At 42.5% G+C, this 16080-nt stretch overlaps 1 protein-coding gene across 1 annotated transcript; it reads right to left on the bottom strand.

Annotated features, from left to right (window-relative positions):
- Positions 1-7221: 7221 nt before the first annotated feature.
- On the bottom strand, positions 7222-9287 carry adrb1 (adrenoceptor beta 1). Its single transcript, XM_017434895.3, has one exon. The coding sequence runs from the start codon at positions 9183-9185 to the stop codon at positions 7995-7997; it is 1191 nt and encodes a 396-aa protein (XP_017290384.2). The 5' UTR covers positions 9186-9287; the 3' UTR covers positions 7222-7994.
- Positions 9288-16080: the final 6793 nt, after the last annotated feature.

Raw genomic sequence — 16080 nt, 5'->3', positions numbered from 1 at the left:
TCTCCTGCCATGTAGAGACTGACAAGTTCAAACCCGGAGTCACTGCCAGCTGCAAGCGTGAGCGATAAAGATTTTAAAGCAGTCCTTTACCTCATACTTTCATTCTGTTAGTAACTGTAATCAATTACAATTATTAATATGTTATAAGATGTCACGCTCAGAGTATGTGTTGTGGGTAATGCTCAGCTACTACCACACCAAATCTTAGCCCATTATCTCTATAACTGGATGAGATATAGCTGTTTTTGTATTGGCTATAAGGCTGATTAGCAGTGGCAGACATCTTGCTTTGAGTCGGCTCTAGATGTTGCATCCAGTCGTTCAAATTCATATCCACTGAGTCATACGATATTTCACAGTCAAACGAACACAGACGCGGACAGAAACACTATTTGTCAGTAACTAACCAACCACGATGTTAATAGTTCAACAGTAGTAGTTAAAAATCTAAAAGGTTGTGCGTATTGTCACTCAGGTCGTCACGATATTTTGGATTATTCAATGTGTTAAATTCTTAATCATGAAAGCAAACATTAAAACAAACCCTATAAACCAAAATCGTTTGAGTTTTTTTTTCTTTCGTCGTTCTACAGATTAATCTCGGAAAAAAAAAAAAATGCTCTGCATGTCAACTTTCTAACTGGAGTTTCAGGGTTTACAGAAACCAGATCATGTCTTTTAATGCCAAACTGTCGTGGGGTACCTCAGGGCTCTGTATTAGACCCAGTTCTTTTTCCCACTTCATGTACCTCCTCCAGGTCCGATTAATATTAAATTCAACTAAATCCGGGGCCACATTCACGCGGACAGCACGCAGTTGTGCGTTTTGTTCCCTACCTGATAACTGATCACTAACTCGGAACACAAACCAGGAGACAAATCGACTGTTTCGTCTACACTTTTAAGTCAATTTTGAACTTAGGTTTTACCTTTTAGGGCTTCACACATTCAGGCTCCTCGGTATATTTTCTGAACTGGTGAAGCCTTACATTTCAACTAGCCGTTAGCCTAGCCTGGAGGAAGACTTCCTCTCTTTTCTCCAAACTCTGCGCTCTTTGACTGATGTCTCGGCTAATAAAGTACTAACTGTTGATAAGGAAAGTGTCCAGTCTCTCCCTTTAGGACAAGGCTTGAGTTAAGCTTTTGTAGGATTCCATGCTAAATTATTCATGTCATTTTTGGCATTTTGTGTATTGTTTGTGTTGCATCGCGCTTCAATATAAAGCGCAATTAGATTTTTATCTGCGTAAAGGTGCAGTTGTAAATAAACTTCACTTACCTCCATTTGCTTTTACTTTTGATAGTTGAAGAATAGCTCAGGACGATGTGTTGATCACTCTTTTTGGTTTATTTTCCATTATATTTAACATGATTTGAATTTGACCCTGACCATGAATGCAGCTCTTCATCGCATGCTTACCTGAACATTACAACCCCAAAAGAACCCTTTGGGGGAAAAACAGAAGGTGAAACAGTGACGTTCTTTCCTCATGCGGCGGCACACTTTGCAGGCCCAGGTCTGATATTTCTATTTGAACAAAAGAATCCTTTTCATCCCCTCTGCTCTGCCTCCTTGTTTTACCGTCTCCCTTTAAAGGGAGGTGTAAAAACCGATACCTCGGCTGGCTCAGTCAGAAACGCTTTGAACACTCTGTGAAGCTGTCCGTTTGTGTTGTCAAGCGCACCTCTTGAACCCCGGCGTTACTGCGAGAGAATGTTCATCCAACCAGATTTTGGAGGGGTCACAGGTTGCGAAAAGATAATAATGGCGTTCAGATCTGTGTGTGCGTGTGTGTGTGTGTGTACGGGTAGAGATGGGTTGACCCTTGATCGAAAGCTAAATTGTGCCGGATGGGATCGAGCTGTTCCTACTGGGACAAGCAGACTGAAGCAAATAAATACGTCTTTGTTAACGGTTCATGAAAAGCAGATAGCAGCCGTTAGAAGGGACCATCGGATGGTGAGCTGTCGGCTCATCTGAATTCAAGCGCCGTACGATAAAAAGGGCAAAGCTCACGACGCTGGCAGCCCAGCAGACAACTTGGAGAGGAACTCTGACGAGGAGCCGCAGTGCATTAATAAACTCAAAGGTTGATCCAAAAGGTTTTCATTTTGGAGGAACCAATTAGGAGGAGATAAAACAGAGCAAAGCTCTGGTCTGGGAATGGCTCAGCTCGCCTGCTGCCGAAGGCGAGAGGCGATGATGTTTCAGCTTGTGTCTGTCTGTTAGCAAAAAATCTCATAAACCAGGGAATGCATTTTAATGAAAGTATTATTTAGTATTTTCATTTGCTGGCAAGTCAGTCAGTTTAGATTATGCGACCCAAACGGCTGACAGGACAGGACCAGAGTCACCGAAGCCTCGTGTTTCGGGCTCCATTCAGCCGGAGGAGCCAAAGTGTGGCAGATGGAGGCCGCAGAGCGCCAGGTTCACACGGGAATCCGAACAGATGGACACACGGAGAGGCTCACCTGCTTCCTGGCAGCCGCGCCTCCACACGCTCACTATGGGCCGAAGTGGAATAATCTCAGGGGAATATGAGCTTATCAGTGTAAAAAAAAAAGTTCATATTTGTCCAATGCTTGCAGCAAAGAGCAGGAAACAGTGGTGCTATAGGTTCATTTAGTTGTGGCTTACATTTCTAAATAAAAGCGCCTACATTTTCTCTTATAAACCTCCATGAAATCCAAGTTCTGGGTTTAACAGGCTGGAAAAAAATCTATATTTGATGGTATTTAAGGTGGTTCAGATAAGACTTCTAAAGCGTCTTCAAAAGTGTGCATTTGATGTTCACAGAGCAAAAATGCAACATTTTATGCTCTCGAGGCATTCATTTAGCATCTCAGCTGGGGTCTGATAAGGTTGTGATAATTAGTAATCAGCAGTAATTATCTTCAGGTGCTGACATTTCTTTCCTTCAAATGTTCCTGGATTATTTTTTAACACTCCCCCTCCTCCATCCCAACCTGCGGAAGGAGATGAAATCTTGCCTCTAAATATCCTTTTCATGTCGCTTCTGTTGTTTGGAGGCTCCTGCGACTACTCCATCGGTTTCACGGTGGCAGTAAGAGTTGTGCACGAGTCTTTCGGTTTCTTGGGATGTTTCGCTTCTCAGTAATGGTTCTGATGTTGGTCTTTAGTCAAACGCAGATGGTGGCCTGGCAGGAAATCCTGATCAAGAGGAAGAAGACTTTACACCCGTTGCAGGGGAGGATCACGAACCGCTGGACAAATTTTAATGCAACTCCCGGAATGCAACAGCTGGACGCACAATTCACTTTTGGAATCAGCTCCATTCAAGATGGCCACCACAGTCGACTGAGCTTAAAAACACAAACATGGCCATAATTCCGTCAGTTTTACAGATATCATGCTAAAATTCGGCATGCTTGTAGCCGAGAGTCGTTCACAACGAATACTTCAAGTGCTCCTCATTGTGTGACATCTTTGCTTAAAAGTTTAGCGCTAACTGCTGGAGTCAGCCCTGTTTGTCTGTTAGCAAAACATCTCATGAACCGCTGAAGAGATTTCAAAGAAATTTTCAGAAATGAATCACTGCATGTACGTCCATAGCTGAGTAACTTTTGGAGTCAGTCCAATTTACGATGCCCACCGTAGCTAATCAACATTAGTCGACACAACAATGCCTATAACTCAATCATATTTACAGATATTGAGCCAAAATTCGACGTGGTAGTGGCTGAGAGTCATTCACAGAACACTGAGTGTGACATCTAGAGTTTGTGTGTAACATTATTTTTTAAGGTTTGACTATAATGGCTACAATTCCATCATTTCTCAGGATAAGATGATCTCAGTCTAAAACTCTGACATGAAAGGTGGCAGGCGATATGCATTCCTCCAAGGAAGGCTAGGCCTTTAATTCCTTGTAGTGTTTAACAATTAGAATCAAATGTGATGCAGTGGAGGGCTGTAAGAGTACGAAAAAGTTTAAAAATTATGTGACATTTTTATTAAAAACACCTTTTTTTTCTTTAAAAAACATTTTGTTGGTTTACAGAATAATCAAGGCAAAGAAAAGAAAAGTCCAAAAATCAGCAACTGTACAAATACATTTTGGACTAGTAACTCATGCGATCGGTGTTGATTTCTTCTGCAGAGGTCAGATGGAAGGACAGAGATTGGCATAAACAACACAACGACATGGATCCGTGAGGCTTTGTGTCAACATTTCAGGCTGCCGCTGGTGTGGGAGCCAGGTTTTGGCACCCTTTTAGCAAATCGCAAAAACTGAAATGCCATCACCTGCTTGAGCATGGTTACTGAACTACATCTTCTGTAACCACCGAGCAACCGTCTCCTAATGCCGTCTTTAGGATGGATAACGTTTGGCTTCACTTTAGACAGGGTTTCTAAACAGGACAGTGGATATCTAGGGTTTATTTGGAGGCAACATTTCCAAGAATTGTTTCCACAAGAACAAAAAAAAAAGAAAAAAAAGTTCACCTATCAAAGTGTCCGCTGGGTTTATCCTCAAAATCACCAACTTCTGGTTTTGCTCGCAGAGGTCATGTTGATAGCAATCCAGTCGCTTTCCCTTTGAGCAGCCAAAATGGCCACTGATACACATGCAATTTGAAGCAATTATTCTTAAAGCAGCTGATTAGCTTCTCCATCTGGGAGCGCAGCGCTAATCTGCCCAAACCTTCAGCCAAACCAACAATGGTCAATAATTTAGCAGGTCTCTGGCAGGAGGCCATTAGTGATTTCAGTTGTTGTTCTGGGTTTTTTTTTTCTAAAAGAAAAAAAAAAGGGGGGGCGTCTCATTCACACTCATTACTTTAGCTAATCGTGTCTAAACAGTTTTCCTCAGCCAAAACAGCTGAGCTCACTTTCCTTCGGCTCTTCTTGGCCCAAATGAGATGTTCGGCTCGGCTCCTTTTGGAGGAGTGTCGTTAGCGGAACACATCATGCTAATGCGTTTTAAAGACGCCCGGCTTAAGGGCTAATTAATATTCCCCAGAGAGAATGGCAAATCTCTCCTGTAAAAGCCACTTCATAACAACAGCTGCCATGATGTTTATTAAAACATTTTCTGAAGGCTTTTAGAGGCAGACTGGATGGGTGTGTGTGTATGTGTTTGTGTGTGTGTGGTGGGGTGGTGGGGTAAAGTTGTGGGAGGATTATCTGCAGACGAGAGTTTTGAAAAATACCGAGATTTATCCTGGATCATACATCCCAGTTCCAGATTTCGCGGCCCCCATCGACACCGGGGTTTGACTTGCGTCTTGCTCCAAACCCAGGAAGTCGAGCTGAATTTTCCGCCCCATTCTGACCCAACTCTGGCTCGGTCAGAAGGGATGATCTGATCCAAACATGGCCCGGGCGACCCACGAGACGTGACTGGGATAGTATTTGACCACGTCAACATCTCTGTCAGGCTGTGCACGCACAGAAGAAAATGGCACATTTACCTAATTTCATTCAGGTTTTTGCCATTATTAGCACATTTGCTGCTGATATTCTGATCTTCTTAGACTGCGATGAATCTTCCATTTACAGTTTTGGAGTTTTCTTGGCGGTTTTCATCGATCTGTTACAAACTGAGTTGGGAATTCTGACAAAGAACTAAAGTAGTTTACTTCCCACCAATCAAAGAGAAAGGTTATGATGCCACTAAATGTGGTGGTTCAGGTTTAGTACCTCTCACCCAGTGAGGTGCCTCAGGGGTCGATACTTGGCCCAGTTGAAATTCCTTTTCATATATATATATATATTTTATTACATTTGTGAAAAGTTCATGCGTCCCATTCTACTTTGAAATCAGCACAGAACTTTGTTACAGACCAGAAATATGGTTCTTTGCACTAAAATAAAAAAACTAAGAAGAATTGCCGCTCCAGTAATTTCTCTATTTTGATTCAGTTTTGAGGGAAAACAACACTTTTTCACATTTTATGCTTCTTTGCAGTTTGTTGCGGCAGAATGCAAGCGAGCAGTCTAAAAATGTAATTCAGCTAACATGGAACAAATAAAAATGTGTTTCACCATCGGCTAAACAGATGCTATATGCCATAAAAAGGGAAAGCTCACAAACCAAAAGGCTAGAGTTTTTTGAAGGAATGCATATCGCCCGCCACCTTTTGTGCAACACTTTTAGACTAACATCACGTCGCAATGAGAAGAAACAGACTTGAAGCTGTTTTGGGCAAATCTTGTAAATGTTCTGCATCATGTGAAATTGCAAGGATTGCCTGGAGCTGTTAATGCTTGGGGTTTGTGTTGAAGACAGCTCTCAGCTACTACCACACCAAATTTTTAGCTCAAAATTTGTAGATTTGATCGAGTTATAGCAATTTTCATGTTGACTAAAGCTGATTAGCTGTGGTGGTCATCTTAAATTGGATTGACTTCAAAAGTCAATCAGTTGTAGATGTACATCCAACGATTGCTTTGTGTAAGTTTTATTAAAATCTGTCCAGTGGTTCATGATAGATTTTGCTAACAGACAAACAGAGTTGATGACAACAGTTAATGCCAGTGTTTTAAGCAAAGACGTTGTACAAGATGTAGTGCTTGTAGTCTGAGTTGTGCATGAGTCTCAGCTACTACTGCACCAAATTTGAGCTAGAGAGCTGCAAAACTGACTGAGGCATTGCCATGTTTGTGTTTTCTGAGATCAGTTGGCTGTGGTAGCCATTTTGAATTGGGGTGAGTCCAAAAGGTAATCAGTTGTAGATGCACATCCAACAATTACTTCCCCCAAGTTCCATTAAAATCAGTTGAGTGGTTCGAGAGATATTTCGCTAACAGACAAAACCTTAATGATATCGATATAGCTGCTATTGATGAACTTTCACTTTTGGTGGCAGCTAATAATAGGAGCTGGATAACACACAGACACTTTGGAGATCCTTAATTTGTGGTGAAAAATCCACAATGTGAGCCGTCTGAGTTAAATATAGGACTTGTCTAACACAAATGCCTTTATGCGCATCAGCAGTTTTCCTCCTGAAGCTGGGTAAACATGTAAACAAATCCTTGTTGATCCTGGTTGAAAATCGGAGGTTTTGGTGGGGGCTCAGATTCCAGCTGCTCTCAGCCAGAGAAGCATTCAACCAGCTGGCAAGTCACTTCATCCAATTTTTTTTTCTCTCTCTCTTCTTTATAAAAATTTTGCAAAACAGTTTGAAAATGCCATAAACAAATAAATAAGTCTACCATAATAAAGTAAGGGAAATAAAGCTCGAAACAGTAACTAAACCAAACAAGAGGACGTCGTTTTTATTCACACAGACGTTAAAGCACCACCTTACATCAGACAGAGAGGCTGAGTGTCTCTCGCTGCACCCCCACAATGTGGACAGTTACTGGCATCTGCTCCTCTTCGTTTGCTATTAGGTGTAAAAGACAGCGCGGGAATAAAATACATTTTTACAAGATGTTTAATATAAACAAGTATATACCTGTCGTACAAATTGCACCTGCCTATGGCTGTGAGGTAAAACACATGACGAGCTCTAAATGACTACAACGCAGCCGCGCCTCTCCAAGGCGTTTCATGATCTTAGAGGGGTCAGTTTAAGGATGAATTGTTTCCCACCACGAACAACATATGATTAAAACACAGTCCTGCTATTATCCTCATCATTCTAGGCGTAGATGGGATGGGTTATCCCAAAGATCTGGAGTAAAAAACTCGTCTCTGTCCGAACGAAACCGCACGAGGCCGTGCGCTCTATTCGTCAAAGCGCATTCTGTTTGCGCAACTGCTTTACATCCAAAAATTGAATTTGTCCTTGAATGCTCTCCTCTGTTCTGGTCTGGGTTGAGGTTTAATTTAAGAAACTGTGGTGTTTTGTTTCATGTATGTGCTGAGAAAGGATCCACATAGAGTCTGAATGGCTTTTACGCACAACCTCCAAAATATGATCACATTTCCCCCCCTTTTTTTTTTACCCCCGCGGGCTGATGTTTTCCATCTCAACATATATAGGGCCTATATTGTTTTGTTTTTTTATTTTGTTTTAGTTCACAGTTGGGACTCAGAGTGGGACAGTTTGGCGGCCAGGCTGCTGTCGCTGTTGTCCAAGACGGCGCAGTCCGACCACATTTCCAGGGTACCGGGCTCCAGCGCTGACACGAAGCCGCCCGAGCAGCGCGACAGGTCGCACGAGCTGATGTGCAGCCTGCGGTCGGCTTGTCTCGGGCAGCACAGCAGCCGCTTGAAAGCCTTCCTGAAATCCGGACTCCGGCAGTAGATCACGGGGTTGAAGGCCGAGTTGACGTAGCCCAGCCAGTTGAGAAACACGAACAGGTTCTTGTCCACCATCTCTGCGCAGAACACGCGCACCACGTTGACTATGAAAAAGGGCAGCCAGCACAGAGTGAACGTTCCCATGATGATGCCCAGAGTCTTCAGCGCCTTCTGCTCCCGGAGCGCCAGGATCTTGGAGGGCCTCTTCTTGCACTTGGACGTGAGTCCGGTCAGAGTGTTGTGGAACCTGCCCTCGCACTTGTCGATCTTCCTCAGCTGCTGCTTGGCCTCCCTGTAGACTCGCGCGTAAACGAAAATCATGACCAGCAGCGGAATGTAGAAGGATATGATGGAGGAGGAGATGGCGTACGCCCTGTTCGTCACGAAGTCGCAGCACTCCGGGTCCTCGTAGCACGCTGTGTCCACGGCGTCGCGCGACCAGTGCATGAGGATGGGCAGGAAGGAGACCAGCGCGGAGATGGCCCACACCACGCACACCACCGCCTTGGCACGAGCTTTGGTCAGCAGGCTCTGGTAGCGGAACGGCGAGGTGATGGCCACGTACCTGTCTATGGCGATGACGCACAGAGTCTCTATGCTGGCGGTGACGCACAGGACGTCCACGGAGATCCAGAACTCGCAGAAGAACGAGCCGTAGAGCCACGAGCCGCGCACCTCGAGCGCGGCGCCGAACGGCACCACCAGCAGCCCCATGATGAGGTCCGCGCACGCCAGCGACACGATGAACACGTTGGTGAGCGTCTGCAGCCGCTGCGTCCTGGCTATGGCCACGATGACGAGGATGTTCCCGAAGACGATGGAGACGACGATCAGCCCCATCACCAGGCTCATGCCGGCCATCCACTCCTCGGACGCGGCCGGAGCGGAGCCCGGCGCGGCGGACGCCTCGCTCCCCCCCGTGCCGTTGGGGAGGCTCACCGGCGGGGACGCACCGCCGTCCCCCATGACGGGCTGCTGCGCTGAGGGCCGGACCGGCTCGAGTTCATCCAGGCGGAGGCGGGCGGCGCGCGGCAGCCTTCACGCGCACATCCTAGCCCATCGCGCGTCAACTCCATCTGGAGGAGCTGCTCTCCCGGCTCCGCACTCCGGCACCGGGACGGCGAGGAGCGGGCGGTGACATCAGCGCTCCTCCCAGCCAATCAGAGAGCGTCCAGCGGACATATGGTCCCAGCTGGGGAGACCAGGAGACAAACGGATCCTGAGGAAAATCATACTTTCAGTTGCGCTGTGTTTGTTATCACCTGCTGCTGAAGGCGAAAGGCGATCATGTAATTGCCTAGGCCTTTGTGTGTGCACGTGTCAGTCGTGTTAGGAAAATATCTCATGAACCATTGGATTTTATTGAAACTCTCAGAAAGCCTAATCACTGATTGCCCATCTACAACTGGTTAACTTCTTGAGTCAACCCAATTCAAGATGGCCGCCACAGCTAAGTGATCTTAGCCAACAAAAATAAAATGGCTAGAACTCAAGTCAGTTTTACAGATGTTGAGCTGAGATCTGGTGTGGTTGTAGCTGACAGTCATCCCCATCACAAACCCTGAGCCCTAACGGATCGAGCAACATCTGTTCCTAAATATGAGCCATTAACTACTGGAGTCAACATTCTTGCAGAAAATGCAGTTTCTCTAGTTTTGTGGTTTAAAAAAAAGAGGGCGCTTCTTCAGAACCTCAACAATCGTGTCCCCTTCAGCTCAGTGAGCGCTTCTGAGTCAACATCTGGTTTGTAAATTTGCACCAGCCTCTGTGACAAACAGCCTGCAAAAAAAATAAATAAATAATAATGGAAAAAACAGAATTTTGTTGTTGTTTGTTTGTTTTGAAGATTAGCATGCCTTTGAACTCAATGACCCCACAGCTGAGGCTGAAACACAACCTGACCAAACCCAACAAAGCCATGTCAACATCTCCCCACCCCTTTGACCTTCGAGCTTGAAGTGTGGAAACTGAAGTTAAGCCTTTTCACATATGTTATTTTTATTTATTTATTTTTTTTCCTTCTGGGGCCTGGAAGCTCTCTGGCGGAACAACAAACCTCACCATACAGCCCCACGTTTAGGAGGAAAGAGTTGGGTTCCTTGTGGATCAGTGGTTTTCTTTAATTACCCTCACAGGAGGCAGAAACAAGGTAATTCTGGTGAAGCGTCATCTGCAGATGAACCCAAAAGGGTAACTCATGTAATAAAGAACATCATCGGGACAAAAAGAGTGTATTTAAGTTATCAGCCATACGTTAAATAACTCAGACTTATGGGTTGAGCATTGAAAAGCAAAACCAATCATGAATAAATTGTCACTTTGTATTGCCTCTTTCTGAGTGCATATAAACTCTAAGTGTCTGCTGATTTAATTTTCACTGTTTGATAATCTACATTTGGGTTAGGTTCACTTTGTCAATCATTTGTTGACTGATCATTTAACAAATGTGGAGGGAAAAAAGGCTATAAAACAAGTTTGACCACAAAATTCCTAAATTGCACCACTTCAAATCAGTTTACTCTGGTGATTTTATTATTTTACTGTCCCCAAATTAGTTCTCCGCTGTGAAATGTTTGAAATTGAAAATGGCAGCAGCCTCACTTGAACTTGTCACTCCCGTCAGAAATAAACCAAACTGTGGCCATTTAGAGAGCCACCTACAACAGATAAGATATTGATTGTTCGTAACTTTTCCGCACTACCTCACTTCAGACGATCTGAACTATCCCTTTAATGTTTTTTAAAAAAAAGTTAAATTTTGCTATTTCCCTTCAAACACAAAGCAGTAAAAAGCTGAACTGATTTATGACCCAGAAAGTTCAATATGACCATGCGTTAGTTTGTTTTAAAAAGTTCTATATGTTGTGTTTGTGTAGTTTTCTTGAGGAACCTGAAAAAGTAATGTGGTTTGTCAACATTGCAGGCTTCTAAAGCAAACTGCTGAACATACACTGTACTCAGATCAGCATATTCTGGGCACTCATTGAACCAGAACAGCTTCGTTATCCTGCATCACTTTCCAGAATGCAGCTAAATTCCTCCCTCCGTTCACACATTCAGCCGAAATTAGCCTCCATCGCTTCTTAGGAGTCGTGGACTGAGAGACCACAGCTGTGAAAAATCTTCTGTTGTGCTTTTCCTTTATGCCTTCCTCGCACATTTCCCCTCCGTGTGCAGTGAGACGAAGGGGATTTATTTCCACGGCTCCATGTCTGCTGTCGCCTCTCTGTGCTGTAACAAGCAGGACGGATCAGACTAACAGGACATTTTGTCTCTGGAACTGTGAAGCCTCACATCTGGACGGCTACAGATGCCACTCAGGAGTGCACTCTTTAATTTGTAGAAATGAATGAGTTTATTTAGTCTACCTGTTTGGAGCGGCCACATGCACAGTTTCCTTATATTTGCGGGTGTTTTGCTGACGTTTCTGCTTTTAGGGGAAAAAAAGAGAGTGGAGTTCCTCAGCACTAAGAGGACACATTCATTTCACTTTTAGAATAATGAAAATGAGGAGAATTAACTACTTTAACTCTGTTGTTTCCTGTTATTTATTTTCCCATATGTTATTTACATACTTTATGCTAATTCAGCCATCCATACATCAGAACGTTCTTCATAACCTTTATACTTTTAAAAACATTTACATTTATTTTCAGATATTTCCCCATGAAAATGAATTGAGATTTCTCCAATTCCTTCGAAAATGTTGTTCTCTGAAAATTGCTTCAGCATACTTGTTCCATTTTTGTCTTTTTATGCTTCTTTCAGTTTTAGCTACCATTCTGCTACTTGTGGCTTTTAGCTATTGTTCTTATTTTGAGCTAATATTTTTGCTGCTTCTAGCAACCGTTCTGTTACTTTTAGGTTTTATTTAGTCTTTTACTAGTTTTAGATTTAAGCTAGCCTTTTGCTGTTTTTAGCTAGAGTTTCTCAATTTTTAGCTTTGAATGAGTATTTTTGCTACTTTGGGGTTTAAGCTAGGATTTAGCTTCCTTTTGCTTTTAGCTACTGTTCTGTTTTTAGTTTTTACTTTTAGTTATTCAGTTTTGGCGTCTTCAGCTAATTTCATTCAGCACTCAGTGTTCACACTGCATTCTTGCACAGGATCCGTTTTCTCTAGTCATTTTTAGAAACTTATCTAAAAACAAACCCAGCTCTAAAACCTCCGCTTTTCCAGTGTATGAAGAGCAGGGGTGGGTAATCCTGGTCCTTAAGGGCCACCATCCTGCAGGTTTTACTTGTTTCTCTGCTCCAACGCACCTGATTTCAATCAATGGGTGATTAACAGGCTTCTGCAGAACATGAGGAGGTGATTTAACCACTGAATCAGATGTGTTGGAGCAGGGAAACAAGGAAAACATGCAGGATAGTGGCCCTCGAGCACCAGGATTACCCACCCCTGATCTAGAGTAACACTTAAAAACATTTTAGCCTCTTTGTTGTAGCCGAACGTTTAATGGTTTTCGTACAGCTGCTCGCCTACTTTCACTAAAGGGCCCTCGACCGCAGAGCGGCAGCTACGTCCCACTTGGGTTCATGCAAGGTTTGCTTGCCGGAGGAAAGAAAAGTCGAGCAGGTTCAGCTCGGCCTCGTGTGAGCGCAGGCAGAGAGTCAAAGGTCGAGGTTCATCATCTGAAGTGACACAGTCCTGTTTTTAGACCGAGCCTTCGCAGAGCGAGGCCCACTGGTTTGTCCCGTGTAGGGCTGAAGCACATTTTCAGCTGCGCTATTCATAACAAAGCCCTTTTTTCTGCTTTTGGAGTTGGCGTGCTACGTGTTTTTATCACACAAGTTGCAAACTCAGAAATGCTTTGTCTTCTTCAGTGATATGAAGTCGATAAAGCCCACTAAGCCACAAAGAACAAAAAAAACCCCACAAATTTTCTGCAATCACACCGTTTCAAATGGATTTTCTCCTTCATCAGAACACTTTAGCCAAACACCCCGCCAGTGTCATCTTTTATAAGCGGCTAATTCAGCAAAAAAAATTGAGAATCTTCATAGATTATAAGAAGAGACGAGGGCTTGAGGCAGGTTTTAAAAGCTGGTTTTAAAAGGAGCCGTTTGCTGATGAAAGGAAATCACCGAATGAGCCACTGGAAGAGGTGAGCATTGCTTTAACTTTAAAGCATTTTATCCCTTGAAATGTCTGAGCATACTTCATGGTGGTGTTTCAAATTGAGATTTGTGTGTGTGTGTGTGTGTGTGTGTGTGTGTGTACGGCCTCTGGCAAAATCACACAGGGTTAATGATGCTGTCAGAACAACAGCGAGGGAAGCTGATGAGGAAGAAGCCACGGGGCCAACCACAGTTCGTCCTTTCCGCTCGCGGGTTCTTTAAGTAATTATGCTGTTTTCGTTTCTTTCCTCCCATCATTAATGTTTAATATTTTGAAAGACAGTTTAATAATTAATGGAGTCACAGCAAAATTTGTTCAGACTTGGCAAAACCCTCTTAACCACTGTCTCATTAAGTGGCCTCTGTAACCGTAGTGACGAGTCAAAGTGGAATTCTGCTGTAACTTCCTGTTCGCTGGTCTTGTTGCACTTATATGCACCTAAAGAAGAAAAGGACACGTGTCTCTCATCAAACGACACCTTTTATTCATAAAGGTGACACTCTGAAACAAATCCAACATGAAATTGTCAGCTTTTTTTTTTTTTTTTTTTTTTGCCACATTCGGCATTTTTTTCACCCTGTCAAATCAAAAGCCTGAGATTCAAACGTTCCAGGTCTGATGGCAAAAAAAAAAAAAACCCTTTATAGGCAGCGAGAGGGTAAAGATGTAAAGTAAACCTCTGACATTTGGAATTGTTTCTTTCTTTTCAATTAGGATTTGTTTGGTGTCTCAATTCCAAGGTCTAAAAAGAGCAGGATTTTTTTTTTAATGTTTTTCTTTTAGTGCAAAAAGAAAACTCTGAAATGACTCCCACAGGATCTAATGTTCCTTTCTCTCAAAGAGGAGTCAAAGTGTCTACACTTTTATTAAGAAACACTTAAAAGAAAACCAGACTGATTGGAAATTTTTCTTTATTTATTTTGTTGTTGCTTGTGCTAAAAGAATATTTTGAACATATGCTGTTGTCGACTCTCAGTTATCCTGGTTATGGTAATCATAAAAAAAAAAAAATCAAATTGAAAACAAGTTTGGGTTTAATTCAAAACTAACAGATGCAGCTTGAACTTTAGCTCCTTTGTCTTCAAAGACCTAAAAGGAAGTCCAACATTTAAAGTCATGAGCTCAAGGCAGCACAAGCACCAAACAAACAAAGGTTTGGTGCAGAAAAAAATAAATACATCATACTAGGTGTAAAACATAGTGGTGGAAATGTGGAAATGAAAGACATTTTCCAGCCTCCTTTTAGAAGAACTGAACTGGATGTTGCAAAAAGAGGGGATCTTTTCATAAAGATAATCTAAATCCAGTAGAAAATGTCCCTTGTTGCTTGTGGTATTTAATCCCATTTTATGGCACTTTTAAAGAGAATTACACGTTCATTACAAAGACTACCCATGCACTTTTTAATTGTTTTAGTGAAGTGACTTGATTCAAAGTCTTTGGTTATTAAATGAGTCATCATCAAGCGGAGGGTGCTGCTTTCTTTGGGGGACATTATTTACCACTGGTGAGGGAAAAACATCCAAATTGTTCGCTTTTCACATTGAGGATTCTGGGTTGATGTTTTTTTTTCCCTTTTTTTTTTAGCAAGTGTACTTATTGCAGGTGTAATAGCAAAAAAAAAAAAAGTTGCAAGGTGTTTTTAGGCATACATATTTTCTAACCAAGACACCTGTATGACTCATTTTGGTTCAATCAAGCTTTATTTATAAAGCACTTTAAAACAACCACAAAAGACCAAAGTGCTGTACACATAATTTTTTATGTCCAAATGCCATTTAAGGTTTTGTTTATGTAAAAAAAAAAAGAAGGTAGTATTTCTTCAAAATTTAGGTCAGTCTTTTGATTTTTATTAAATGAACAGGAAACATTTACTAATTCTGGTGTTACAATATAGATGGTGTTACCCCTTTTATGTCTTGATCTCCTTTAATAACCAGTTTTGAGAGTGTTGCTGTTAATGGATTCTATTTAACAGGGAATAGTTTAGTATAAAGACTTCAGTTCCTTAGCTCTGATTGAGGCACTCTGAGGTGGAACGACGGCTTTGTTTCATCCTGAAAATGATCTTACAAACTTTAATGAAATATTTAACTTTTAACTAAATCTTCTCCCCAGTCTGAGAGCTTGACCTGTTAACAACAACGATAATAATAACAATAATAAATCTGACACAGGATTCTGTTCTGCATTCATCTTTCCCACTATCCTGAGCCGCTCCCCTGCCGCTTTTACAGAAAAATAAAAATAAAAAAGGGAACATTTCCACAGAACTCTTTCTCCATGTTTGACTGTAATGAGGTGACGCTCAGCCCTTTGGGTTTATTTACCATCAGAGAACAAAGCCAAATACTTTGTCATTGCTCGAGATCATGTGGAGATGTTAATGGATTTTATTGTTTTTCGAAGGCTTTTGAGTCTTTCAGGCGCCTTTTCCTGCATTCTGAGCAGGCTGTGTGCGCCTTTTTTGAACAAGGAGTTATTTACATCTGGCACTCATATGATGGAAATTTACATTAATGGTTTAATTCCTTTTTTTTTTTGTAAGACACCCACATGTCAACTGAAGAAGAAGAAGAAAAACAAAAGATGCCCAGCTTAAGGGCTAAACTATATTCCATAGAGAGGAAGGCAGGGGGGCCTCCAAAAAGTGTTAAAGGGGGTCCAGATGGGGGCCACTGATCAACTTGGGATGGCACACCAAATCCAAGAGCCAGAATTTCAAGAGTTCTATCATGTTCT

This window comes from Kryptolebias marmoratus, linkage group LG17 (assembly GCF_001649575.2).
Source record: "Kryptolebias marmoratus isolate JLee-2015 linkage group LG17, ASM164957v2, whole genome shotgun sequence".
NCBI classification, from domain to species: Eukaryota; Metazoa; Chordata; class Actinopteri; order Cyprinodontiformes; family Rivulidae; genus Kryptolebias; species Kryptolebias marmoratus.
This window is presented reverse-complemented; position numbering and strand designations above follow the sequence as displayed.

Coding starts and splice junctions, on each gene's coding strand:
- adrb1 (XM_017434895.3), bottom strand. CDS start 9,185: ATGGGGGACGGCGGTGCGTCCCCGCCGGTGAGCCTCCCCAACGGCACG.